The sequence below is a fragment of the Struthio camelus genome, chromosome 13 (genome assembly GCF_040807025.1).
Source record: "Struthio camelus isolate bStrCam1 chromosome 13, bStrCam1.hap1, whole genome shotgun sequence".
NCBI lineage: Eukaryota > Metazoa > Chordata > Aves > Struthioniformes > Struthionidae > Struthio > Struthio camelus.
This window is the reverse complement of record NC_090954.1, coordinates 19,711,907-19,739,103: the sequence shown is the minus strand read 5'-3', so window position 1 is coordinate 19,739,103 and position 27,197 is coordinate 19,711,907. Positions and strand designations below refer to the sequence as shown.

General features: G+C 44.7%; 1 protein-coding gene across 9 annotated transcripts in view; it reads right to left on the bottom strand.

Moving 5' to 3' along the window:
• Positions 1-27,197, bottom strand: part of KCNIP1 (potassium voltage-gated channel interacting protein 1) — a 454,273-nt gene that overhangs the window by 35,037 nt on the left and 392,039 nt on the right. The window contains exon 1 of one of the 9 annotated variants that reach the window (XM_068959404.1): positions 24,354-24,474. The exons of the other annotated variants lie outside the window; for them this stretch is intronic. Within the exon in view, the coding sequence (XP_068815505.1) occupies positions 24,354-24,462 (109 nt within the window). The 5' untranslated portion in view covers positions 24,463-24,474. Of the gene's footprint in view, positions 1-24,353; positions 24,475-27,197 lie in introns of those variants that run through there. 9 annotated transcript variants of the gene reach the window in all.

Genomic DNA, 27,197 nt, shown 5'->3' with positions numbered 1-27,197 from the left:
CACCAGTAATGAACTTCACTGAAGAGGAGATCCCTTACTCTGATTTCCATAGAGGCCCTGAGAAAACCTCAGTCTGAGGAATTACTCCAAGGACAAGCACCCACAATCACATCCTTTCAAAGACTGTAAGTGGCACTTAATAAGTCATGGTTCTAATTAAACTGAAGGAACTGCAGAAGGAGAGAGGATAAAGACATCCCTCTTCCCCCTGGGGGGGGGGGGGGAGGGGAAGGTCATCTTACTCTGCTCTCTGTTTCTCATACAGCCTCCAGGAAGAAACCTTAAGCCCAGCAAGAAAATCTTCACAGTGCGTTAATGGCCTAGCAGCAAAATTCACAGCAAATCAATTCTCTTTAGGGGAGTCAAAGAAACCAACATTAGCATATGCTGCTCCTCTCAAGACGTTTTACACAACTTGCAGTATTTCACTGCAAACACAAAACAGTTTATGCAAATCAGGTCTTATGTGAAAACACAATTTCAGTTCACATCCTTAGCAGGACTTGAACTGTAGAGCCTTGGTATTTGAAAAGAGGAATGTCTAATGCTTGAATTGCGATGCAACCTAAAAGCCAGCTTGCTTGATAGCACCGATTGCTTCTTTCAACCTAGTAGTCATGGTCATCAGTAGCATCGGCAGTGTTACTGCTCACAGTAATACATTACAACCAGGCAGTGCCACTTCCCAGCATTCAGATGCTTAGGCATCTATCTCCAGTACTGCTGGAGAAGTGAATTACGCCTCAGCAGCACTCTGGAAGAACAGGCAGTACTAAGGCCATTTGTAAAGCTTTATCAGTAAAATGGGAATAATAAGGGTTATGCATGCAGACGCACGCTCCCCGCACTCCATGCAAGTCCCCAGAACTTCATTTGCTCTCAGTTAATGCATCTCTTCGTTACAAATGGGTCTGACTTTTGCACTTGGGTCCCATATTGTTTCACAAGACAAACCTCCGCTCCAGTTACAGCAGGGACTCTCCCAAGACTTGAATTTTTTCTAGATTAAAATTTACCTAGTGCTTAAAGTACGCAGTAGTACCTTCTAAATGACTCAAAGTACCACAAAGAGCAATCTAAGGAACACAGCCAAGAGTAGCAGTGACAAGGCCAAAAGATGACCAACACGGAAGAGCTGAAGGCAAGCATGAATTTGATGAAATAAAGGAGAACACAGCCACCTACTGAAGGAGGCGCACCAGGTTCTTTTGCTATCTTTGTAGAGCTACCTGCAGCACCCACCAGCTGGTAGTGCTCTTTCACAGTCGACCTTACCAGCATCTACTACAAAAAAGGATAGGAAACCCCAAGAAACAGTTACAAAACAACATGTAAGGTAGTCACTCATCTTCTATCCAAACGTAACACCACCAACTTGTCCCGAGCTGTGTGAAGTACTTCACAGGGCAAGCTGAGTAACCCAGGGAGATTTTTCAAAAGCAAGACGAGCATTCCTGATCATGGCACGTTTATTCTGTGACTAGGCTGCTTTTCAAGGACTTTCCATCTGCTCGGGAGCTCTAAAGATAGCTCTGTAAGAGTTGTTTCAGTGCTGCAGAAGTCGAGCTTTCTCTAGATATCCTGCAGGTGCTTAACTCCAGTAAGCAAAAATCCTTTCCTGTGCAAACTCACAGCAGAACTAAAGCCAAGCACTGTCCACAGACAGAAGTGGAGGAGAGGGGGGGAAAAAAACCCAAAACCCCAGTATTCCAGGAAGCTGCAGTTCTGGGCACTTCACAATCTACCGCACTGTGCCCTGGGAACAGCTTTCCAGCATTATTCTCAGCTAATCAGCGTTCCTCTTTTCTGTCAAGCCACGCTTAGTGGCATTTTCCTCTTTGAAAAGAGGATAGACATAAGAACGGCTATCTTGAGCAAAATCAAAAATTCATTTAACTCAGGGAAAAGAATAAGAGCAAGATGAACAGAATGATGCTCCTGGGAGCCCTATCCTGGTGCTCAGCAATCTCAGCTGGACTTCCTGATCCACAGCTTTGTACTTGAGGCACAGACAGCTCTTCCGGGAATTTTTGAGCCACGTGCCTCCTCAGCCTCCACAAGTGTAGTACGACAAGCTTATCTGCTCTGCAAAGCACTTCTGTTCGTTGTTCCTACTGCCCAAGTCAAATAAGCAGATTATAAAAAGCAAAAATTACGCACTTCTCATTCTCACAGAAAGTGTTTTGTAGCAAGATTCTTCTCCACAGATTTTAGTCTTTGTTTAATCAAAAGTAATCAGGATAGCTCTTGGCATTGTCACAGGGAAGAACAGTCACAGGAGGCTTCTGCAGCACCAAGCTGGGCTTGCAGAGAGCAATTCCCTTCTGAAGCTTGGAACGATCCTGCTCCACGTCAACGACAGCAGCGACGCTGGAACGGGCACCCTACCCCTGCGCACGTATATAGCGAGGACAGTTCCTGTGCCAAAAGCTTATTATCTCAGCAGGAAATAAAGCATTAAGAGTTTTCTTTCTGTTTTGCCTGTCAAGAAGCAGTGTTCAGTGGGGGCAAGTGGCGCTCTCCTGGCATGCCGTGGGTGCCGCACACTGGGGCGCACCTAGCTCACACGAACGTGCTTTACTTGCTCCCTCTGAACAGGACATGTGCTCATAGCCACACCAAGGACCTGGAGCAGACGTGAGGTGACACGGAGATATCCTCTCTCACAACCGACGAGGTAAAAGAAAGTCAGCCGTTAAAAAAATTACAAGCGATGGCTTTTTTTTTTTTTCCAAAATTGGTCCTGGATGAAGACGAAAAATAGAAAATGGAAAAAGCATAAATCTATTTCCTGAAAAATTATCACGTGGATAACTGAAATGAAACGTGGCTTTCCCCGGACAATCACTGGACTGGAGATGTGGCAGGTATCAGCCCAGGCTCGGCCCCAGCCTGCAGGGAAGGACTACCTGGTTGCACCACCCTCGTTCGAGTAGCATGGGCCACACCGGCCGATACTCGCAGACAGAGAGTCTCTTCCAAGTTTGCTTAGCAAACTCTTGTGGACTTCCCCCGCCCATCACTCCCGAGGCATGACTTGTGCCTCACCACTTTTTACCATCAACATTTTATGTCTTTTCCCAGCAGGATCAAATTTTTCCAATTTTGCAGAAGACCTATTTTTTATGTATTAATTAGCTTGGCAGAAAACTCCTACCAGAGCTAGTCATAGTGGTCGTCTAGTAGCTTAAACATATTACCGTATTTCTGTTGCAATACAGTTCAGGTCAGTAATCACAGCTTTAAAAATTAAGCTGTGGCACTCTTCCTGCAGGTAAGGTGCAGCGATGGGGATGAAAAGAAATAACGGAAGCAATCTCCTCAAAAAGCGATACTAAGCAACTGGCCTTAACCAGGGTCTTCTGGCAGAAGCCGTTCAGCTTAGCAAATATAAGGTAAATTAGGATCGAGTCAAGATTTGGTTTCTAAAGCAGCAGATGAGAAGAAAAATAGCAATAATACATCAAGCCATCAAACTGTGATGCTTTTCAGACAGAATATCAGGAACTCTTCACAGGGCACTGAAAAAAATGAAATAGTTATAGAAGAGCTCTGAATTATAAATGAAATAACTGAACTTAATTCCTCTTCTTTCTTGGAATGAGCTATTCATCAAAAACCTTTGATGAGCCAAGACAATGCAATACAAATGGACTTATTCTCTCCGAGAAGAATTATTGCTGCCAAAAGTTTTTCCTCACTGAAAAGCAAATCAGATACTTCAAGTTCCTGATTTATTGCTGCACTGATTTCCATGAACGTTGGTCTGCTTTAGCTCCCAGTTAGACAAAAGCTTTTAGAAGAACGATAATCAATGAACATACAATGGGGGAGAAGCAAGCAATCAGAAGTTACAATTAGTGCAGTACCTAATTCAAGGACCTGTTATCTCTGGGTAATTCTGGGAAGAATATAACGTTGTATTTGTGCTTTCAGACAGGTTTTAACTGCAGTCTAGAGACCAAGTGATTTTCCCTCTCAGGCCTCAGTGCTTTGAACAGTAAGGTTGCATACACGGGACATCGCTTGCACGCGGTATGCAAGAGGAGAACTAAACCAACGTTCAAGATGACGAAGGTGAATCGACAGCGGTGCAAGGTCAAACACGTAAGCTAAACTATCCAAAACCCTTACAGCAGATGCTCTCAATCACATCTCTACCATCACTCCAGGTTGCTACCTCAGGGAATCACAAAGCTGCAGCCTCTCCGGAAGAGTCTTTGTTCTTGACTAGGTCCCTTCACCTGCAGAGTTTGCTCCCCTGCTATCTTCTCCCTGACTGCCACACCGCACTGTTTCCAAAATCCCCATGTAGAGCAGCCTGCAAGCTGCAGTTAGCCATCCTTGGCTTCAGGGAATCAAATTCCCTGACAAAAGTCTTCACCGCAGACAGCCGAAGCATTGTAATCCACAGGTTCTGCAAAGACTTTTTTCGGCAGCTAGTCTGTAAAACGTGGCCAGCACAGCAACGTTTATCTTGCTGAATGAAAAACGAGAAGGCACAGGAAGCACAGCGGCAAACGTGACCAAAGGCAGAACAGAAAGAACAATAAGCATGAACCACATTTTCACCTAAAGAGCTTCCTGAACAGAACTGGCAAGAAATACAGACATGCACCTCACAAGCTGCCCCCAGCTCCTTTGCAGGTCGACACCTTCCACACGTTGTCTGTGGGAACACCTGCCTCTGCACAGGGTCCAGCCTTTGCAGCTCAACTCTGTCACCTCTGCAGCAGGCTCACTTACTGCTGTCTGCCAACGGGAATGTCTACATGCAGCCAGAAACGCAGAGGGCCCTGCAACAGCCTCTACGTGAGGAAAGCTGAGGTACGCTTGCCTCCTCTGCTCCTCCTAGCACCAGCCCTATGACAGGCCCATGCTCTGCCGGCGAGCACCTCCACGGCCCAGACATTGCAGGAAGGGCCCAGAGAAGCTGGTTTACGAGCCTATGCCTGCCGACAGCGGGTGGGGAATGGGACCCACTCCCCAGATGTGACACTGAAGCTACTTGGATTTCAGACTACTTAATGGAAGGTGTCCCTTTTCACAGAGTTTATGTTCCAGATTAGAAGAAATCGTTGATGAAAATACAGATGTTAATTAGGGCTGTTACCCTCAAATGTTTTTCCAATTTTTTACATCAAACCTGGCAGTTGGTTTAAAAGCAAATGAGCAACTATCCTGGAAGGGCACTGTGAGCACACATGGAGACCGCAGCTCTGCGCGTGCCAAAGGAGAAGACATAAAGCTGCAAAGCAACAACCCTTTCCTCCCTATCTGGTTATCAGTTGGATCACAAGCCCCTGCTGATCACTGGCTGCTTCCAGAAGCATCTGGGCTGGGGCTTTTTTGCTGGCTAGAAGCAACCAGAAGTGCTGGGGGACTGGAGAGGTGCGACTCCAGAGCACCTTGTTAACCCCAGCTCCTGCCCTCAGCTCCTTAGGAAGTTGGTCCTGGAGCCTCCCAGGAGATCAATACCTTGATGGTCAGTATTACATAAACCATATCATCTCCTGCTCCGTTTCATAGATCCAGGGCAGAAGATCAAAGGGAGCCTGTCTAGATGCTGCTGCACAAGGCTGGGGTCCTGCAGATGGTGTTCTGTAAGGACCCAAGGGAAACGTGCTGCTGAAGCACTCGCATCTCTGTATGGCTCCATCGAATCAGAAGGAGGGAGAATTTAGGTGTGAAAACACTGCCATTAAATAGATCACGTTCAAATGAGACAGCATCACCTAAAAGATTCCTTCTTTCCATTTCACAAAGCTGGTGTTTAAGCTAAGCAGATTGCTCCAAAATGTGAAGCATAATTAAGCAGAACATAAGCACCAATTATCGCCTATTTGCACAGCAGAAACTGCTCAAAAATACTGTTCCAATATACATGCAGATTTTTCAAAAGGACAGGAGGAATTTCCCTAGAATGCATTTGCTCATGTAAAAAGGCTGTTTGCACAAAAATACAGTACTTAACTGCAGAAGAGTCAATAGCTTGCTGTTCCAGTTCGAGGTACTGAGAACCAGCAGTGGGCATGGGTTACGCTTTTGTAGGTGTGCTGTTAGAGAGCAAGACCTACCATCACACGCGTTAAAGTAGGAGTAACGTCAAGTAACGCAGGAAAGCGATCGATACTGCATAGGCTGCTTGTCCATAGAAAATGGCAGTGCCCTAATTTCTGATTAGCCAAGATCAGCAAGAAGTGGGTTTCCAGAGCGCTAGCCTAAGCGGACTGCACCTAAAACACTGCTATGTTGCCAGTGGTTCTGGTCAGCTGGTAAGATTCCAGCCTGAAAGCAATAATTTGTTCCCAAACATCTAACAGATTTTATTTCCTTTCACAGAATCATTTTTCTCTTGCCTGCTGCAGCATCCTCAGGACCAGTTATTTCACCTGCTGAGCTCAGCCGCTAAGCCCTTTGCCTTCCCCCGGTGCTCAGGGAAGCCCGTTCCCCCTTTTACTCAGTGTTGAGCCGCTCTAAAGGTAAGGAAAGGAAACGATCCAGATGAATGACCCTAATGCAAAGCCTCCCCCAGGGAACCGCTACCCAACAGCGGATTGTTAGGCAAAAGCTACTCAATCCACAGCCAAGTACACTTTAAAATTTTATATGGGGGCCAGAACAAAGCTCACTGGAACCTTCTCATCCAGTTTTAAGCGTTTGGAGAATGACTAAAAGACCATTAGACCTCTCCCCTAAGATTGAGCTGGAAGTTTTTCTAGGAGTACTAAAAAGTGATTTCTTTTGATTAAGAGGAGGCTGCATGGAAGGGCTGAAGGAAGCAACTGGCCAGTGCTTCTGATCTTTCCCGTTGTTTGGTCAGGCTACGGGAGTGAGTCACAACCCCATAGCTACCCACTGAGCCGCTCAACACAGTTCGGGGATCCCTTCCAGAAGGGCCCTTAGCCAAAAGAGCGTCTTTTAAGTGAGAAAATGGAAACGCATGCACACACACAGTGCCAGCAACAGGCTATTGGGGCCAGCACACAACCCAGCCTACCTTTTGATTTCTTCACTCTGCTTCTCCTGGGAGAGCACTGGGGGCTGCCACCAGGCCCAAGGTTGTACGACACGATTTCTCAACACGTACCCTGCTTAGGATGTAACTATAGCCACTGATAAACTTGATGAATTACTATGAAGTCAAAATGAGTAATTACTTAAACTTCACCCTGCTAAAGCAAGTTAGGAACTCTTCATCCCACTAACTTATCTGAGGAGCCACCTGCTCCTGAAACACAGGATGGGAGCCTGCAGGCAGGAAGGGAAGGCCACAGGGTCTGTGGAGCAGCTGAGACAACAGGATGGCTCCTCTAGTTGGAGACTGGCCTTCAATCAAGACCCCCTACAAACACTGGCAAAAATCAGAGATCCGGTCTGTGTTCAGAAAGTTGCCAGCAGAGATGATTTGAGGCTGAAATATCAAAGCTTGTCAACACCAGAGCTATTCCAGTTGACGTTGTCTGAGGACTTGTGTAGGCAGAAAACAAATACGCAGTCGAGGACGTGACCAATACCAAAATGCGTCTTATTAAATTTTCATGCCTGTTCTGATTACTTTCATTTAGCAACACAGATGTGGAACCAGGATTAGGAAAGATAGTGCCCATGAGCAGTGGGCAATGGCTAGCACTATGAGCAACATTTGGAAGCCACTCACGCAGAGCAAATGCAGCTCACGTTTGCACTTATCAGCTCTTACCAGTGACTTGGTTTTAAAGAATTCGTGACACTATTGTCATTTATTAGATTTTGTGATTTTATTTCTTCCATTCCGTTTTAAGGAAGTCACATATCAGTTCACAAGTGAGAAGTGAAAAACAGCCATAGGAGAGTATAAGCTAAGAACAGTTTAAAAAAAAGCCAAAAAAGAGACTCATCCCACACGTGATCACGATTAAAATGGGATATTTTGTCTGAGAAGTCAACAACATATACTGAGCAACTCTGATCAACTCTGTGTTAGGAAAACTGTGCAACAGATCAAGAAGCAAAACGGTCAATTCTGTTTTTAAATGGATGCGCCACCATGGCCAAGCTCATCACAGCATGATCCCTAGTGCAGCTCGGATACGGCGCTCCTCATGCACATGTGCCCTCCAGCTCTTCGCATTTCCCTCTGAGCTCTGACTTCGGGGTGCTGGGGACCACGGTCAAGGCAAGGGGCACCCAAACTCCTAACACGAGGGCTACCGGCAACCACGTGCCAAGGACCTAGCTGGGGAGGTTGGACTTGTCTATGCAAGTGCTTACTCATGCTTCTTCGAAGGAGGAAACATCTAGCTTGAAATATTTTAATAGAAGGCAGGACAGGAGTGAGGATTAAAACAAAAACAAAACAGAAGAAATTTTCCCTTTCCTCTTTCTGAATGCTCCAGACTTGACTTTACAATTTCAGGTCACCTTTTAATCACCTACAAGAAATTTAACATATCACAGACGGGTTGAGGTTGGCAGGGACCTTTGGAGAGCATCTAGTCCAACCCCCTTGCTCCAGCTAGGTCCCCTAGAGTAGGTTGCCCAGGATCTCTGGCCTGATCCCACGATAACAGGGAAAGCGGGAGTCAGAGCCTTTCAAAGCATGTTTGCCCTCCGCACAAAGGGCCGTCAGGGAGACGGCCACCGTGCGACGGGGGCGGCCGCGGTGCCTGGCCAGGGCAGCTGCCCTCGCTCTGCGCGAGGACGAGGGGCCAAGGCGCGCAGGTGCTGCCGCAGCCCCCTCCCCGCAGGCATCCCACGGGGACGGTGCGCTGGCCGCGGGGCTCCTCGCCCTGCGCCATCCCGGGGCGCGAGCGCACCCTGCCGCAGAGCCTGCTGGAGCCAACCGACGCGGCAAAACTTTCCGCACAGTGCAAAAATCTCATTTCGAAAAGGAAAGGATTAACTGTTCAAGTGGTTAAATTAATTAAGACTTAATTAAGATACGTTTGGACATGCATCCTCAATTCAGGGTTCCCATGTGTGGATTTAAGAACCATAGGAGAGGGATTAAGGAAATGTTAATTATTTTCCATTTATATGGACTATCTAAATAGCGATCCATTTCCAATTATGAGCCTCCCTAACTCAATTTGCTCGAGAAAAGCAGCCTCACCCTCCAAGAAACGTTTCCCCCTACAACTGTAAATTTATTCAGGCCAAGTAAAACCACGCCGCGTTGCGAAGACAGGGGCTGTTCGTTCAGAAGAGCGCTGGCGCGCGCTCCTTGCGAGACGGCGAGAACAAGGAGAGCGCAGCCGGGTGAGGAGCGCCACTCGCTCCCGGAGCCAGACCCCCAACGGGGAGCAGAACCGGCTGCCTTTTATTTTTTTTATTTTTTATTTTAAAAAGCACCATATTAAGAACTACCAAAAAAATGTTTACAAGGTTCAAAACAAACAGGATTACAAACACCTTTTGTGCGATGATGATCTAAATTGTTTTTTAATAACACAAGTCAAGGAATTAATTTTTTTTAACTTTTTAATCGGGCCCATAGCATAAAAAACTGTATTCATTTGAAACAGATATTTAATTTTTATCCTTTAAAGGATTAAAAAAAAAAATACTTTAAAGTTGCATGGAGAGGGGGAAAAAAAAGCCCTCAGACTTATTTTCCTTCCTGCTGCAATGAGAGACCACATTTATTTCACAGAAAGTTACCACCATTATTTATTAGCAGGCAGAAAGCTTCTGGGTATAAGAAGTATTTGCTAGATAAAGCTGAAGCTGCCTGAGCAGAGCAGGAATTAACTGTAATGCAACCGGCTTTCAAGAGCCTCATAACATCACTTTAAAAACACCAAAAAGAAGGGGGCAAAGGCAGCAGGAAAAAGGAAAGTATTTTTTGAAAATCACAAGTTACCATCTCTTCTTTCCGCTTAGTTTCTACTATGAAGACAAAAGGCAACTTGTCTTCTCACCCGTGCGTTTAAGGCGTACGGCGGGAGAGCGAAACGGGGCGTTTTGCTCCCCAGCTACGCTGCAGCGCGCCTCGAAGCGGCGGCGAGTCTGCGGGCAGCCTTTCCAAGGGGGACTCCTGCTAGACCGGCAGAGTTTTATTCCCAGCCTGGAGGCTGTTGCGGATCATCACACAGGTGCTGAACTCGGATCCCTACGGTCCTCGGGCATTATAAAAGCCAAAATATACTACTAGTAGAGGACGTGGCTCTGGAAGACCGGGCAAACGGCTAAGTTCTGGTTTGGCCGCTCCGGAGCGGCGAAGCGGAGTTTTGCTGCATTGAACTCGTATGGAGGAGCGCCCTCCGAGAGGGAAAGAGAGGCTGCCAAGCATCATGCTGAAGTAAATCCACGCAGCTGAGTTATAAATTAATAACAAAGACTCACTAGAGAGAATCTCTGTGTTTTTGCCTTTTTGCTCCCAAAGTACTTTTTGTTTCCCCTTCACTCTTTCCCCATGGAAGACTGCTCAGGTGCACAGCAGATACATCAGAAATGAAGTATGCATCCTGCATATGAATTTCAGCAGTCCCTCCGTGATAAAGCCAGTGCTGGTGGTACAAAGTACAGCAGGCTTGAAAAAAAAGAGTTACTACGTTGTGATGAAACCTGGGGCACGATACTACAGCACAACGCTATTACGTGCGAGCAGCACTGTATTCTGATTATTGCTGCCGTGACATTCCCCCATCACCAAGACCAGCCTGGATCCTACCGTTGTCCAAGTCGGGCTGCATTGCCTCTCCTAATTCTTAATTAATATTAAATATTTGCATTTAATCTGCCATATAGCTCAGAGCTTTTCCTGCAGCTTCCTCTGTATCCCATGATTTCAGGGATGGTGAAATGAACGGCTTTTGGCATCTTCTAGACAGTTAATTGGTGTATATATAAGTTATTTGAATGACTATGGAATTATATGGATACAAATTAAGTTTTCGGCAAGAGTAGACTAAAAAATTAGGGAGGAGTCTAGAAGATCAGATGTGTGTGTGTGTGGTCCCATGTAGCTTATTTTAGTGTCATTTCAGTGTCATCCTACTACAGATTATGGAAATAACATTTTCATTAGCCTACAACACTAGCTCTTTTTGTACTTTATACTCAATCTGCATGGCGCTCGTGCCTCCCCCAAATTCTATGGGATTTCAATTCCACGGGGAAAGCCTGGATTTGTGTCTTGCCATTCAGTATAAACTTGGAGACATACTTGAGAGCAGCAGAATTTAAGAGCTTCTGTCTGCAAAGGATTCTATACTGCAGGCCTTGCCCAGATAAGGTATCTATTTTATATTTACTATTGCTTCTGTAAAGCTGTGACATAAGGCAAAGAAACATCCGTGTAAATAGCATTTTGAAAAGAGAAAAACTAACCACTGTCAAATAAAATAATCAAACTGATATTATCTAAACATTGTACATCCAGAATAGGATGAAAAGAGAAATAAAGACAAGTTTCATTCTCACTTCAGACAAGTACCTCCATGAACACTTTCAGCAGGTAAAGAAGTTGCATTAGAAACTCATTCATCTTCATTGCCCAGATCTCACAGATGAAACTGACTTCATGTATTGCAAAATCTGAAGATATCTTAAGTAGCTGAGAGAGCCAGAAGGATCAAAAGTATCTGAAAGTCCTTCCAAACAGCACTAGCTAGCATCTGAATCCCTCAGGAAAACATTCTGAAATCTTCTCCAACACCAGTTCTGCCTTAAAAAGTTTTGAGATGAGACATTTAGAGAGATTTAGTGTCACAAGATGCCTCCCAGAAAGCCTGTCCTCACCCTGGTGCTCTCTGCTCCACTCCCGTAGCGCCCGCCACCTTCCTGCTGAGCTCCACCAGCCAAGGGACAGCTGGATTTAGGAGTAGCTCAAACCTCAAACATCCATTTCTGGCCCCTGCAATAGGACAAGCTATCTTACAGCAAAAAAAAAAGAGACCTGCGGGCATCCAGTTAGACTTAGCTCTTGTTAGAACATCTTAAACTTGTGTCTCTAATTTGCAGATTCATTTTAATTAAATTCATCAGCAAAGATGTGCTTCACAGAAGACTGTATTCATGCCTCTGAGGATTGGGAGATAAGTGCAATTAGAGTTTGGATGGAAGCACAGTCCCGCATGTCTGTTGACAGTATGCAACGTCGCTGTTCTGATAAATCAGAAAAGAAAAAATTCCTGAGAAAACAAAATCCCTCCTGGCTACACTTCCTATCTCTGCTTTAACCTAGAGGCCGGCTTTTTTCAAGTGCATTGCTTTGAAAGCACACTCCCTGCAGCACTGAGTGGCCTGCGTGGGACCGATGCACAGCCCAGCCTGAACCACCCATCGTCCACTAGAGCTGCTTATCCCAAAATACGCTAGAGAGAGGTCTCAAAGGGGAGGGGACAATAAACAATGAGAAAACAGAAGGCCAAGCTTAGCAGATGTACCCAATTTGATCTGTAGCGATTACTCACAGACACTACGTGTCTGACAAGCGGTCTGATCACTGGTTCAGTAACACTGGGGAAATCTTTAACTTACAGCACTTACAGATGATAAATTAGATCAGTTGCAGCAGCCTTTCCAAAACAGGTTTTGCAGAAGGACAAACTCTCTTTCAATGATGTTGCCATTCTGTTTAGAAAGTGCTATGCATTTTTTTTTTTTATTAATTCATATTAGCTTCATTTTAAAGCAAGCACTTCCTTTGCCATTTCTGCAGCTGCAAAAGCGCACTCTCCATCTCCCTCTGCACTATGAGTATCTACCCCCACACTGCAATTTGGCAGGATGTTGGTCCACGTGCACGAGTGCATTGCACAACATCAAATCTTGCTGTGCTGTGTTTCCAAAGCTGGGGGGGTTTGTTATGTGGTACCTGTTTTGCAAGGTGGGTTTGACACAGCACGTTACAGTCCGAAATCTCTCTCCCGGCTCTAGAAAACAAGTAAAGCAAAAGATCCTCCTCTTCAAAAATTTGCTATAACAGCTTTTGTTAACATCTACACATTTTTATCTACAAAAAAGGAAGCCAAACAAAAATCCTAGTAACGCAACTGAGGATATCCATCAAGTTTCGTGCAAGTCTATTGAATTTCTTTTTAAACAGGCTACAGAATATTAATCTCTTCTCCTGTCCTTCTACCCAGCAGGTAGAGTAATGGATTTAGGGAGGGAGTGCGGATGAAGAAAGGAAAGAGAGACTGCAAAACTCATGTGCTATTGTATTTGTATATACCCAGGGAATTAACAGAAGCACAGAAATCACAGAATTGCGGTGCGAGAGACCCAAACAGTTTCACTGTGGCATATTGGTATGTTCTGTTTGCATGCCTACCACAGGATTTTTTGTTGTTTTCTAAAAGGTTCAAGTAGTCCCATCTGAAGTTATGCTTAGTGAAATAACTCATTAGGACAGTCAGCTGATTCATCACTAAGTCACAAAACAGTCTGCGTTTTTCAAACCACTAACAAACTTCTAAGTTAGCTCAACACCTACGTTCTTCAAATACTAATGCATACGGCTCAGTAAGCACTTCTATTTCATGGAGTAATTCAGTTTTTACCTTCCCCTCCAGCACCTTGCCTACCTCACCAAAACTGGAAGCCTTTCTTCTCTGCCCACTTGCCACAGGGTTGCATGGAGGTCGCTTCTACACCTTCAGTTAGACGTGCTGCCACGTGCAGTCTGCTGTTCTTGGGTTTTTTGTTGATGGCCCATGCGTTGCATTTGTCAAAACACGTGATTTGGGCTTTCAAAAAGGAGGTAGTTTGTTGCTCTATTTTTCTACAGTCCTAGCTCACCCCTGTACGTTTGACCACTACGCACTGATGCGTCCGCTTCACCAGAATATAAACAAAAATTAAAATGGCCTCAGTGAGCTTCTGCGCTGCCATATCTAAGTATTAAGCAAATGCCACTTTCTGCTGAAGAAGGGTCTCTTGATTCCAAGAGGCTTTTACAAGAGAAGGCCTCCCACGTCACAGATGGGGTCAGCTGCCCCAAGATCCCACTGAGAGTGTAAGCGCGCTAGGAATAAAATCCGTACCTATTCAGTCAGAACTCTTGAACCTGGAGGAGAAAGGTAACACAAACACAGAACGCATCCTTGAGTTACAAGGGATGAATCACACCCCTACGACAGGTCCACAAAATTATATGGATGGTGGACTGAACATCAGCTGGCGGTGCAGCTGATTACTTGGGCAGGAACTTCGGAACGCAAGCGGGGTGGTTTTCTCATATAGCAGAGGAGGAAAGGCATTTCCAACCTTCTTGGTATTACAGTTGTCCTGGAATTACCTGTTAGTAATTTAAGACAGACAATGTGGACCCCCAAACACAGTCCCATATCAAGAACGCATGGAGTAGAACTAAGAAACCACAGAGTGATGTAGCTCTTTGAGAGCTATACCAGCAATTAAAGTAAGAACATGACTTGGGGGGGGGGGGGGGGGGAACAAACCAATAAAACAGACTGAGTAAGCCAGCAAACCTTGCTTCTCGACTTCTTAACCAGCAGCAGAGTCTTGCTGGAATCGACACCAAACAGGGAATCCAGACCAGCTGTTCATCCACTGCCTGGCGAGGTCCGAGGGGAGGCGACTGCGCACCACCGTGAGGCACTGCGCAGGGAAGAGGACGGGGAGAGGAGAACAGCATCTCTTCAAGAGTCTCTAAAAGGCAGTCTAAAACATGGGGCTGTGTAAGATTGTCTCCAGTCAAATTCTCGTCCGGTTTCCCTTCCTAACATCCCAGAATCATTAATCGTTCCATTTTCCCTACATTCGGGGAAGCTGGAAACCAAGGGCAGGAATTTCTGTTTTGCTCTGGAAGGGACAAATAGCTAAAGGAGAGGGAAGAATTATAGGAACATATCATTTTTTTTTCTTCTTTTACATCAGTTCTCAGGAAACAGTGGAACAGCTGATGACACGTTTACAAGCAGATGTCATTGGCCCGCCAAAACTGTATTATATCAATTCAATTTTATTTCTCTCTATTGTATCCTCGTGCAGAGGAGAGAAGCTGTAAATGCCTTACGTCTGGATCCAAGACATTCAACCTTGTCTCACAATGCGTCCTCCTCTGGAAGCTGGGGGAAAAAAACTGGTCTACGAAACTGTTGTCAGGTAGGTGCAAACCAGCTGGATAGCTCTTCAGAGGGCAGTTCTCAGTGGTTCACCACCAAAAGGAAGAGACAGATAGAGCACGATTCCACTGAGGTCTTTCCTGGGTGTAGTTCTGTTCAAGACATCAATGAACAAACTGGATGATCGGACAGAACGTCTGCATGGGACTGACAGCTTTTATCAAGGAACGGACGGCAGGAATACTGCAGGACAGGGCTAGAATTCAAAAGGTCTTCACAAATTTGGAAGAGGTCTGAACACAACGGGAACTCAAAGACAAATGCACTGAGCTACAAGCTAGGCAAAATAAACCACACGAGTGCAGGACGGGGAAGGCTGGCCGGGCTGAAGATCTGCAGGTTACCACGCGTCAGCAGCCAAACATAAATGAATACGCTCATGTCGCTGCAAAGATTACTGAAACTTCACCAGAACTACAAACAGGATTACGCTTTGTGAAGCACATGAAACATGCTTTGCTGTGCTCAGTGGCAGTTTGACCACAGCTTCAAGAAAGATGTGCTTAATAACAAGCAGTTCAGGCAAGAGCAATGAGAATAATTAGAGGTTAAACCACATAACATACTAGGAAAGACTGAAAGAATTAGGGTTATTTAGTTTAGGGATGAGGAAGCTGACAGAACAGAACACGCTTCAACAAGGCTTGCACAAAGTTACAAGAAACTGTCTGTTCTCCATGTCCAGAGCAGACCAAAGACAAAGTGATGCTTGTGATGCTGACACAGGTTTGCCACAACAGGTACAACAGATCTTGCCTTGAGGCAGGAGGATGGACTAGGAGGCCTCTTCACCTCCCACGCTCACTTTCCTGTACCCTTATGAAGCATTTCGGTACTTTTCTCATCACATCTTCCTCCCACCCCCTGCCCCGAACAACAGCGAAAACCCGGTTATGACGAGGTAAGCATGGTACCTCGGGCAGAGTTGCAGTTTGGTGCCTGTGCGATTTCTAGGGTGCTTGCAGAATATTTGTACCTACTGATCCTAACCTTCAATTTGGAAAGTAAATGCTTCTAAGTAACTGAATTAATTGTTGTGTCTCACTCCATGAACTTATTAGACAACAATCATAACAGTTTCACTGTTTCAGCACTATTAAATAACCCTCAATAGAGATGCTTTTACCAAATCGTTGCACCGCTTACGGCTGTTTCTGTGTTAACTTATGCAAAGAACTAAGTAGAAAGAAGACGCTAGTCTCTAGCTCAGAACCAGCACTGCAGTTCATACCTTTGCTTCCCCCTACTCCACCCAAAAAAAAGGTAAAAAAAAAATTCAATACTGTTACTCAGTAATTGGAAAAATATGATTTCATCTCTGGAAGTATTACAATTGTTGGCAACAGCTTTGAGAATCTTTTTGACAAAGATCAGGGTCTACTACTTTTAGTTTAGGAGGCGCGACACACTCCAATTTTCCAGTTCTGAGTACTTAACGCTCCCCTCTAGAGAGGCTCTTAAAAGAACTATAAAAGGGATATTGTATTAATTCTACCTCTTAATAACAAATGAACAAAGAAAAAGAAGTTCCTGACTGCCGAAGCCAAAAACATGCTAATCAGTAAACACATGCAGGGCAGTTAATGGACAAGACCATGTGACCATGTGCTAAAGATGAAGGAAATCTTAAAGACATTCAATGCAAGAAAGACCACTCCTGTGAGACTTCACTGTCACCCACTCGGTGCATTTAGTTTGCACTAGTCTTGCTTGAACATAAAAATCCAGCTAAGCAAAAAAGGTAGATTTTTGCACTAGCCAAGAAGGGTGGACTTGTCCTAGGGGAGAGAGACTAACGACAGCAAAATCCTGCTTGCGGGACTGCATGAAGAAGTAAAGTTTATAACCTTTTGATAAAAGGCAGGGAGATACTAGCATGAATAGGTGCAAAAGATGGGCTTTTGCAAGGCAAAGTCACATTTCAGGAACACAGAGCCAGCCAATACCGCTTTGCTCTGCGACGGACAACGCCGTGGCCTGCCATCGGGCTGTCGGGGCAAAGGAGCAACTCCAGATCTCCAGTCACAGCGCGAGAGCACAGAGCCACAAAACCCAGAGTATGCAAGGGCTAGAAAGAAGACAAAATGGCAATTGCAATAGCAACTGCAATGGGAACAGTGCACGTGCCTTGATTACATCTAGAAGACAAAGTGTCATATGAAAAGCAGAGGGAAACCGAGAAACAACGAAAACAAGGGCACAGGCATGCCCACACAAACATGCACAGAGGCGGGGGAGCTGGGAAACACGGGACACTTTACTACAACATGAAAATAAATGAGAAATTACTATTTCAATAGAAAGGTTAACAGTAGGTCAACTATGATAAACATCAAAACATAACAAAGGCTGTAGCGCAATCCGCTCAGGTAAACCCAGAGCGGTGAGCAGTCAGAGCTGCTGACTGAAGCTCTGCAGATCTGGAGGGAAGAGGCAGGATCTCTGCTGCCAAAACAAACCCCCTCGGGTGAAAAGGCTCAAATTGTCTGTCTGGAAGAGGGCTGGACGCTAAATGCTTCAGTGTTATTAAGACAGCAATGGCACGAACGACTCAAAGCTCCCAGGGTGTGGAATGACTGCAATTAATCCACAATGTCAAACCCTTTCCCTCTCCTTAGTAGGGCTGAAGCCAAAAGAAAAGCCACTAGGTGTTTGGAGCAACCGTCAGAAGCTCATCTGGAGAGATTCCTTAAGCACTACCAAAGGCCACCAGGCCTGGGAAGTCAGAAGACAACGTACAGCAAACAATTCACTCCCTCCCTGACGGCCAGCCAACGACTCAGGGTGTCTGTAAAGCTACCAGGCTTTAGTATCTACTGCCACTGACTGTGGAATGAAGTCTGGGAGCCATCTAATTAGGTGAGGAAGGAAACCCTTGAAAGCAGAAAGTGCTGCATAAATGCAGAGATTTCATTACAGGAAACCTGCAGTGATTAGTTGAAATCATTTTAAGAAAGCTAAATAGAAATAGATTATAAATGCATATATGCAATTCCCCAGTTTACACAGGCAAAACCTTGAGAGAGGAGAGCATGCCAAAGACATCAATAACCAGGTACCATCCAAGTCAACGCTGGTTGCACAGCCCTAGTTCTGTCCCCTCATGGATATATACTATATGATGTTGTTTTATGTTACGGACATGCATGACACTATCCTGAAACAAGACCACGCCCAGGAGGACTGAAGACCCCGCAGGCAGCAATAATTTAGGCATTTGTTTATCTTCTGATGGCTTCCCTTCAGCACGTGGGACGTAGACTTGCCAGTTACCAAGTGTCTAAATGAGCTGAGCATTTGAAAATGTGGTACACCTAAGCAAACTTGGACATATGAACACAGTGCTGTCGAGATATATGCCTAGCCACAAAAACAGTGAAGTTCTGAGAATGAAAATTCACCACAATTTATAACTGACAGACCTGTCTCAGAGCCAGGTTCTCACCATATCCAGTTGAAGAGTAAATAATTGCATTAGGTCACTCAGACCAACACACCATGAAAAACCTGAGATACCGCAGAGATGCTGGGATTTAATAGTTGCAGTAAAAGCTGAAGCCCAAAATTCTGATCTACCAAAGTGATTCATTTCCCCAGACTCTCATCAACACCAAAAAAAAAAAAAAAGCATTTAATTTTGCTCTGAATCACAAAGGCAAGGACCTGTGCAAGCACACCACCGCAGCTCATGCCCAGCTTCTCGGTGCTAGAGCATTCAAATTCCCACTGCTACAGGACCTAGAAGTAGTGCAGTTGGGAGAGGGGTATGGGGCAGGGGGGAGCTTAGTGCACCTTCAGTACTCTTATAGATTGGAAGTGATCTGAGATGGCCTTGCTAAGAAAAGGCCCATCACAAAAACATGGATATCCACAACAGTTTTTCTGCAAGACCTTGCGTATGAGACAAGAGAGATGTACCTGGTATGCATATGCCCACGCACATAAGAGCGAGAGGAAAATTTATCATGGAACAACAAAACCAGAACCTCCATCCCCAATTAGACCATGCATTTTCTATCAGTCTGTACCAAACCATGCATAAAATGGCCGGCCACCTTTCCATGCAAAAAACAGTCCTTAAAATACTAATGTTCCACTCAAAGCAGCAGGGCCACTACCAAGCTAACTATACCAGATTAGGTACATATATGTTCTCACTTAAATGACATATTGAAATATATTATGTTCTATTATATGACTAACTGGGGTATTCAAAAGTGTGATGGAGCAATCCTTAGTCTAACAACAACTTTTTTTTTTAAATTCTTTAAAATATAAGCAGCCTTAGACTCAAATTTTATAGGCTCCTGCCTTTCTCATATAGTGAAATACTGAGCTATTTTGTGCATGTGGGCAACAGCAGATCATCAAGATAGGTGCTTCCTGCATGAAATAAGCCATTTTTCAGGAATTTCCACAAATTTCATTTATTTTCTCTGCTTTGTACTCAAGTGTTTAATTTGCCTTGTACTTCTCTGCTCACAGGAGTGAACAGGACCAAGGCAGGGGCAGGGGGTATGTCAAGGTAGGAAAGTGCAATACTAGAACAGTGCAGAAAAACTCAAAAAACGGCAAAAAAAATGCAAGCAGCATGATCCAGCCAGCAGACGTCATCAGGTACACTGCTTATTGAACAGGAAGCAGCAATGAATGTCAATAGTGGAAGACAGAAAGAGAAAGAGGAGGAGAAGGAGGAGAGGAACAGCATCAAGGAACCCAGCAGAAACAGCACCTAAAGCAAAGAGACCGGGGCCCAGGGGAGGCCGCGCACAGGCTCCAGCATCCATGGCCTGTTACAACAGAGTTTTACTAACAGTAATTATTCTTACCTTCCATATGAGTTAAAAATAATTGCATGGATATAACAAACAGAGATAACAGCCTGGGAGGGGAACAGAACGCGAGTCATTTATCAGCCTCCTGCTCCAAGCACTACCAGCCCGTTTCCAAAGTGCTGCCCAGCAGAGTCTCCTAGCCGGGCTGCCCCTCTGCTTCACGGCAGCTGAATTTATCATCCCTGGCCGACCGGTGAGGTTTGCTCTGGCTTGAAGGAGGTTAGGAAACGTGCCGATTCAGCTGTGAAAGCGCCTTCGCACCATGCAGCATTAATGGGATGCACACAGCATTTTTGGTATCTATTACCCGATTCCTTCGTAAGCGGCTACCTTAAAGAAAGGCATTCCAGTTTTTAATCCACTCAACTCTCTCCTCTTTCCCTCTCTCTAAAGTGGGTCTGAAGTTCCCGTCTGAAGCTAGCGGAAAGAATATGTTCTCACAAGAGGTTAGAACCATCCCTATTCCACATCAGGATTAAACAAGACCTTAGGAAAGGATGAGAACAAGAATACACATCTCCGTGCAGGACAGCTAGTACCTACAGCAGTTCGGCAACCGAAACCTCTGCAGAGCTGGGCCCAAAGGGCAGTAGTGAGAGCCCTGGTCTCCCACAAGCGCCCTGAGTGCGCCTGTCGCTGGACTCATGGCTATGCCATACCAGGTAACTCCCTCCCTCCCTCCGTTTCAAAGTCTCTGATTTTGTCCAGAATTTCCAAATTTGTTAACATTCATAGTTCTATTCCTGCAAAACATGTTGGTTCTGCCACATAATTTTTCAACAGTTTTTTTTTTTTTTCTTTTGGTAGAACTGGTCTCCTCCTCAAAGGCTTTAACCTTTATGTGCTCTTAGCTAAAACCATGCAGTTCCTCATGAATCAAGTCACTAAAAAGGTATGTTTTGTCTTGGGCTCTTCCCAGTCCCAGCACTTGCAACAGTACCACATGCAATGATGTACAGCTCAGAGCTGAGAAATAAAGGCACTGCAAGAAACGAGTCTCCTGGTCCGAGTTCAGTACTACCTTAAAGATTACTTGATGTGGCAGTGAGTTGTATCTATCACATATTTACATACAAAGTGTGGTGGACCCATATGATTTATAAATATGTCAAGGGTACCTGGAGGATGGATGGATATTCAATAAAGGAGCTGAGTTAAAGCCAGACTCCTCAACCAGTTCTAGGACAGCCAGAATTTCATGTTGCCTTATGGAGAAGCTTTGTCGTCTTCAACCCTAGATCAGCACAAAATCTCATCGCACGTCTCTCTGAACGTCATTAAATACATACAATTATATATAGATTGCGGCGCTGCACTTGAAATTATCCTCGACTCTTAGCCCGCTGCTTGGGACGCAGTTGGGTGCAGTTCCTCAGGAACAGCCACCAGAGCTGGGGCCCGATACGGTGAGACCGCACCAGCTCCCTGTTAAAGCACAGGAGGGCAGCACGGGCGCAACGAAGACAAAACAAACCCCCAGAAGATCAGGCAACAAGAGAGGAGCATAAAACAACAAATCTTCAACTTTTCTCTTCCTGTTAAGTTCAAATTGACCCATGTTTTGCAGAACTTGCTCTCTCTCTAGTTAAGCGAGGTTTCTCTTTGCCCTATCTGGATTTCCTCACTAAGAGCGCTTTGCTTTAAGCAAATGGGAACACTTTAATAAAGAACTCTGGAAAATACAAACTGCGCAGCTGGGAAAGATCTCATCTCACCAGAGCTCTTCTCTTCGGAGGAGTTTTAAGGATCATTCGTTTGTCACAGAATTGGTCCGCTTGCTTTTCAGGGGGAACCAAGGAACCCCAAAACACAACACAAAACAAACAAAAAGAATGCCCACAGTTTCAGGTCATGCTCCGAGATTAATTTCTATTACCAGGCTGTAATCCTAGAACTGCTACTAATGTCTCTGGTTTCAGTCTTCTCCAGTCAATCACCTGAATAAATTAATTGTGAGCACAGGACCTCCCCTCTGGAGCACAGCCAGGTAAGAAGGTGGGGTTTCGGAAGCATGCTTTCAGCTGGAGCAACTTCTCCAATTCCACGTTTACTGAACTACCATCTACGTGATTTCCCTCTCCATAAATCTTGCTTCTTATATTAGACTAATGAGAAATCAACACTCAAAAAAAAAAAAAAAGGCTGTTAAGTAATACAACTTCTACAACTTAAACACTTTTTAAGTAAGCCTGTTTTGTCTATAGGAGATAGAATAATACTAATTCTAAAAAGGAGTAAACATATAGCCAATTTCAGTATCTAATGTTAGTGTCATTACACAGAGCCACGAGAAAGCATAAGAATCTCTAGATCTTTATAAATAAAAGCAGCAATCATTTCTAATGCATACAGAGATATTGAAAATATTTATGGTGCAATATAAACACTCCATGTACCCTTCCCATCGCTGCCACCTACCAGGTTGAAGAAAAAGTTTAATGCTGCCTTTAAAGATTTCCGAGTGATTGTTAACGTAGTGCAAAGCAGATTTCTATCACTTGCGTTATATTAATATAACAACTTATACATGTAAGTAATATCCAGCACAAGTAGAGTCACAAGAGAAAAAACCACAAGCTTATATAATTTAATGAATACCAGAGAAATATGTCTTGGTCTCCAAGCGAACAATTTTGCAGGCAGAAAAAAGAATTCCAGCAAAAATTAATCAAAGCCAAGAAGGTTTATAGCACCATGCTCCTATGCACTGTCAGCCAATCCATCAGCAATCAGGAATTATGCAGATCAGTAATTCCTGCGGCGTTCACCCACAAGGATTTGAGAGATAACACCGTTACGCGCTACACTTGAATGGATTTAATGATTATGGACCGCTGCCTGCAGATGAATGCATCCAGAGTTGTTCAGTAAACATAATTTAGGACTTTGCTACTTCTGCTCGTTTTGTCTGCGAATAAACAACCTTCTCACCTGTCACTATTTGACTTGGCTAGAGAAACACTGTGGAGACTCTTCTCTCTGAAAAGCACAGATGTTGGAATTACAGTAATTGTTCTGCAAAAGACGATTAAAAATAAAGTTCCTGAAGCTAAACAGGTAGCAATGTAATTGCCTCAGCATTTGATTTGGCAGCTCATTTTTAAGGCAAGTGCTTCCGTTGCCATGATTTGAAATTAGTTGTCATTGTCAGATATCTTAATTTATTTGTAATTAGACTGTCACTGGAGTTCAATTATGTAAGAGTACACTAAAAGCTCCCATGAGATTCATTTCACGATAGGGAATACCAACATGCACGTAACGACAAATTCGCATCTTCTCCAAGTCTAAACAAATACATTCTTATTCAGGCCACAGTTTTCACACTTGGTCCTAACCCGGAAGGAAGAATTTCTAGGATTTTGTGAGAGCACAGATTTTACAGTGGCAAGGCTACAACTCCATCTGCTTTCCTTGCTTTTAACACTACCCAGTAAAACCTGGTGTTCTATATCTATTTCTTCTACTTTTACTCAATCTTTTGTCAGCTTTACCATATCTTAAAGATAATCTCCAAGTAAAGTAACACGGGTGTTTATGCTCACATTTTATCACTGTTATTCCCTTGCTAGGTAAACGTGGTACAGTTAGTGACCCAAGCAAGAATAAACTCAGCGTCTTGTGGGTCCCTTTGTTTCAAAAAAATCTCTCATTCGTTTCATCCAGAAGTTCTTTTCTTCTGAAATTCACAGTGATCCATGCGTCCCTTTATAAATAGATAACGCTATTGCCAAAGCTGACTTCACTGTTAAAATATATATGTCTTACTTCCCCAGAAAAACCTTTAGGGGAAAAAAAGTTCATTATATTGGAAAACAGAGAGAGAGAGAGAGAGAGAGAGAGATCAAATCCTCCAGCTCAGTCCTTGAAAGCAGAAACATTTCTCCCCGTGTTATTTTGCTTCTGGTTACTTTGCTAAAGTGTCTGGAATAACAAATACAGAAAAGTTTGCTTTGTTTTATTCACATTCAAAAGCTTTATTTCCATAGTGTCTTTAATCTGCAAATGTCACAACAATGCTGTTTTAGGTAACCACGTGAAACCATAGATCTAATTATCAGCTGTGTTGCGATTATCCCACGAGAGACTTCTCTTTTTCTAGGTTGGGACGAATTTATTTTCAAGAAAGCAAAAGCATTAATAAACCAGATAAAATTAATTACAACTAATAAAATGAGATAAAATCCATGTGGCCAAAAAAATAAAAATAAAAATCACAGCATAAGAGTCTCTCCAGCTATAGTAATATACCAAAGGCAAAAGTCCTCAATAAAGCATAAAGCACAATTGCACCCTTGCAGCCTGTATGATTCGTACTAAAAGATGAAGACGATACTGAGAAATCAGTGCACTACAAGGAAAATACTTCCCACAGCCTATCTTACAGTGGCTTTACAGAAACAAAAGTAAACAGGAGCTGGAAAACTGGGAAGTTTCTTACCATCTGACAAGTCAATTAGCCCGAGGTAGTGCAAAAGTTTCAGAGAGGAGCACACCACCACCACAATCCCTAGCGTCTGGAGTCCCTCCGACTCGCCTTTCGTCCACATCCTTTAAGGCACCGCACGGATACCTACTGGTGCGCGAGCAAAACCACTGGCAGGCATCGAAAGCCGAGAAACCGTCTGTTTGAAGCCCTCCTTCCTGCTGCTCTGCTCAGCGTACGGCACTCTTCCCTCTCCCCCTCTTGCTCGTTCTCTCACTCCCTCCGTCTCCCAAGCTCTCCCCCTACTTCTGCTTCTCCTCTTCCCCCTCTCAGGCTCTTGCTCTCTCTCCTTTCCTTTTTTTTTTTTTTTTTTTAAAAGCATGCAAGCAATTTATGCATTTAAGAGTAATCTACGGTTTTATTTTCTTTCACTTCAGGGTAATTCTCCTAAGAGTTTACTCTGCTCCCGAACAACTTGACACTGTGCTGCTAACCTCAGCAACATCGCACTTTTTTTTTCCTCTCCTCTTTTTTCTTTTTTTTAAAATATCTCTGGTACCATTCAATTTTTGCAGCTGCTATTTTTTCCAGCGATCCTGCCAACACAGATGCTTTCTGGCAATACCTTTTCTGCCCTGCACCAGAGGACATGGCATGTGGTAGGGGAGAGAGCGAAAGATCTTCCCCTCTTAATCCCCCCCTTTCTCCATGGCTTGTCAAGCCACCGAGGAGGAAGCATGCCTAGTACCACCCTGACACGCTGGGATACACCGAAAGGCACTTCCTAGCCCCATGCACGTACCAGCATACAGCCCAGCACCATCAACTACACAGCGATTGTGCTGGCAAGCAACAGCCCCAAACACTGTGTCTCTGGGTGAGCTGCCTGACAACACACAGTGATTTAACACGTACATGGATTTCAGGGTGGACCGCTTCTGGCCCAAAACAAGCTTCCACTGGAGGCAGACGCACAGATGCGGTTCCCACTGCTCATCGTTGCAGCATTTCACGGGGCTCCTTGCACGGGGTAACTACGTGGGCTGGTCTCATGTGCTAACGTGAGAAGGAGATTATGCAGTGAAGAGACATGATTAAGTATTTCTTCACTGTCACCATGGATGAGTAAACACCTGGCAGGCTGGGTGCTTCGTCAGGACGACGGGCGCAAGGCTGCAACGCCAGTAAAGGCCAGACTTTTCAAGTGTGCTCCTAGTGGAAGGTGCTGGTTGAGAAGAACAGAGATGGCCAATCCCTTCCTCTTTACAGTAAGAGCGGCGTACTTGAACTCCCACCTCCCAGGACTTGGTGGGCGTCCTGTTCCTGCACAGTCCTTGGGCAAGCACCACCACTTTGCTCCTCAGCCCTCGACACACAGAGCGGGCTGGCTTTTGCCCCTCCACACGGCTCCCATCGCCACTTCCAACACTGCCGATGCCTTCGACTACTGCTGCATAATACCACCAGGTGCAGAACCACCAAGGGATTTTGTATGTCACGTTCACCAAGTAACATGCTGGAAGCACTCTGAGATCAGTATACTGAAGCCAAGTTGGAATTGCAGAGTATTCGTACCTACTGGAGCGATCAAGTCGCAAGTAATGACCGCTTTAATTGAATTTGAGCTTTGTTGCTGTATGCATGTGGCCAAGGAACAGGTCACACCTGCAAATGTGTTATTCATAAGGGTTGTGTCTCTGGTACCTGCCTAGCCAGAGCTCAATGGCATGGTATCAAAGCCATCTCTATTGATGAATGCTTTAGGCCAAACTGTTTGCTGGGGGGGGGGGGGGGTTGTACTCTGCAGCATCTGCCACTCCAGGCTTTTATTGTCGTGCCTGCATATCTGGCCATGATGTCATGTTATGGTTCCTATTCCCCAGGTGAACACACTCAACTTCAAAACTGCAGAGCAACTCAAATCACTGCAGTGTCAAACCTCTCCCAAATACAGAGAGGAGAATTTGGGAAGAGAAACGCATGTGATAGAGGCCTAAAAAGATTTAGTTCATTTCTAAGTTTTATCATGTCCCGCTTGCATGAAAAACGCACATTATATCATTATATTTGGCCAGGGACATTGACCACAAAGATAGCCGGGCTCCTTCCTGTCGGAGGAAGGGAGATGTGCCAGATTTTTCGGCTGCCTAGTGGACTTTGCACTGTTTCTTCCGATTCCCTGTGTTAACTGATACCCAAGAGTGAGGTGGGTAGTTCCCTGCTGTGCACTTACCCTCTTATTCCCAAATACACGGCTTATTTGCACAAACACTTACCCACGTCACGAGGCTCATATTATAGAATCACAGAATGGCCAAGGCTGGGAGGCTGTCTTCTCTGGAGAAGACATCTAGTCCAACCTCCCTGCTCAAGCAGGGTCATCTAGAGTACATTGTATTAGTCTTTTGCAGACGGAGAAAGCTTCTTCCCAGCAATGCACAAAAACCCTCAATCTACTAATTGCCTCAAAAAACCCAAAAGTGATATATGATGAGCAGTGAAATTCAAAAGGCCTGGTTTCCTGCAGACGTGCTTTGCAGTTCTCCAGACCCCAGTAAAACGCCCCGTTTCTATATTGTCTGAAGCCCTGTAGCAGCATCCTCAGCAAAGAGGCACAGCTGAGAGCATGAAAAACTCGCAATTCCATCCTTGCTGTTACTGTAACTTGTACCAAGTCCAACATTTTGATGCTTTAGGTGGAACCCCTGTTCCTGAAATAAGCAACTGAAAGAATATTGGGTTTCATTCTCACGGTCCTGGCTGCACGAAGACCTTGGAGCTGCGACCCTCGCTCGTGCCGCAAGCTCAGAATCCATTCGGCAGCGTATCTAACACTGTCAAAGCCTAACCGTGATTTTT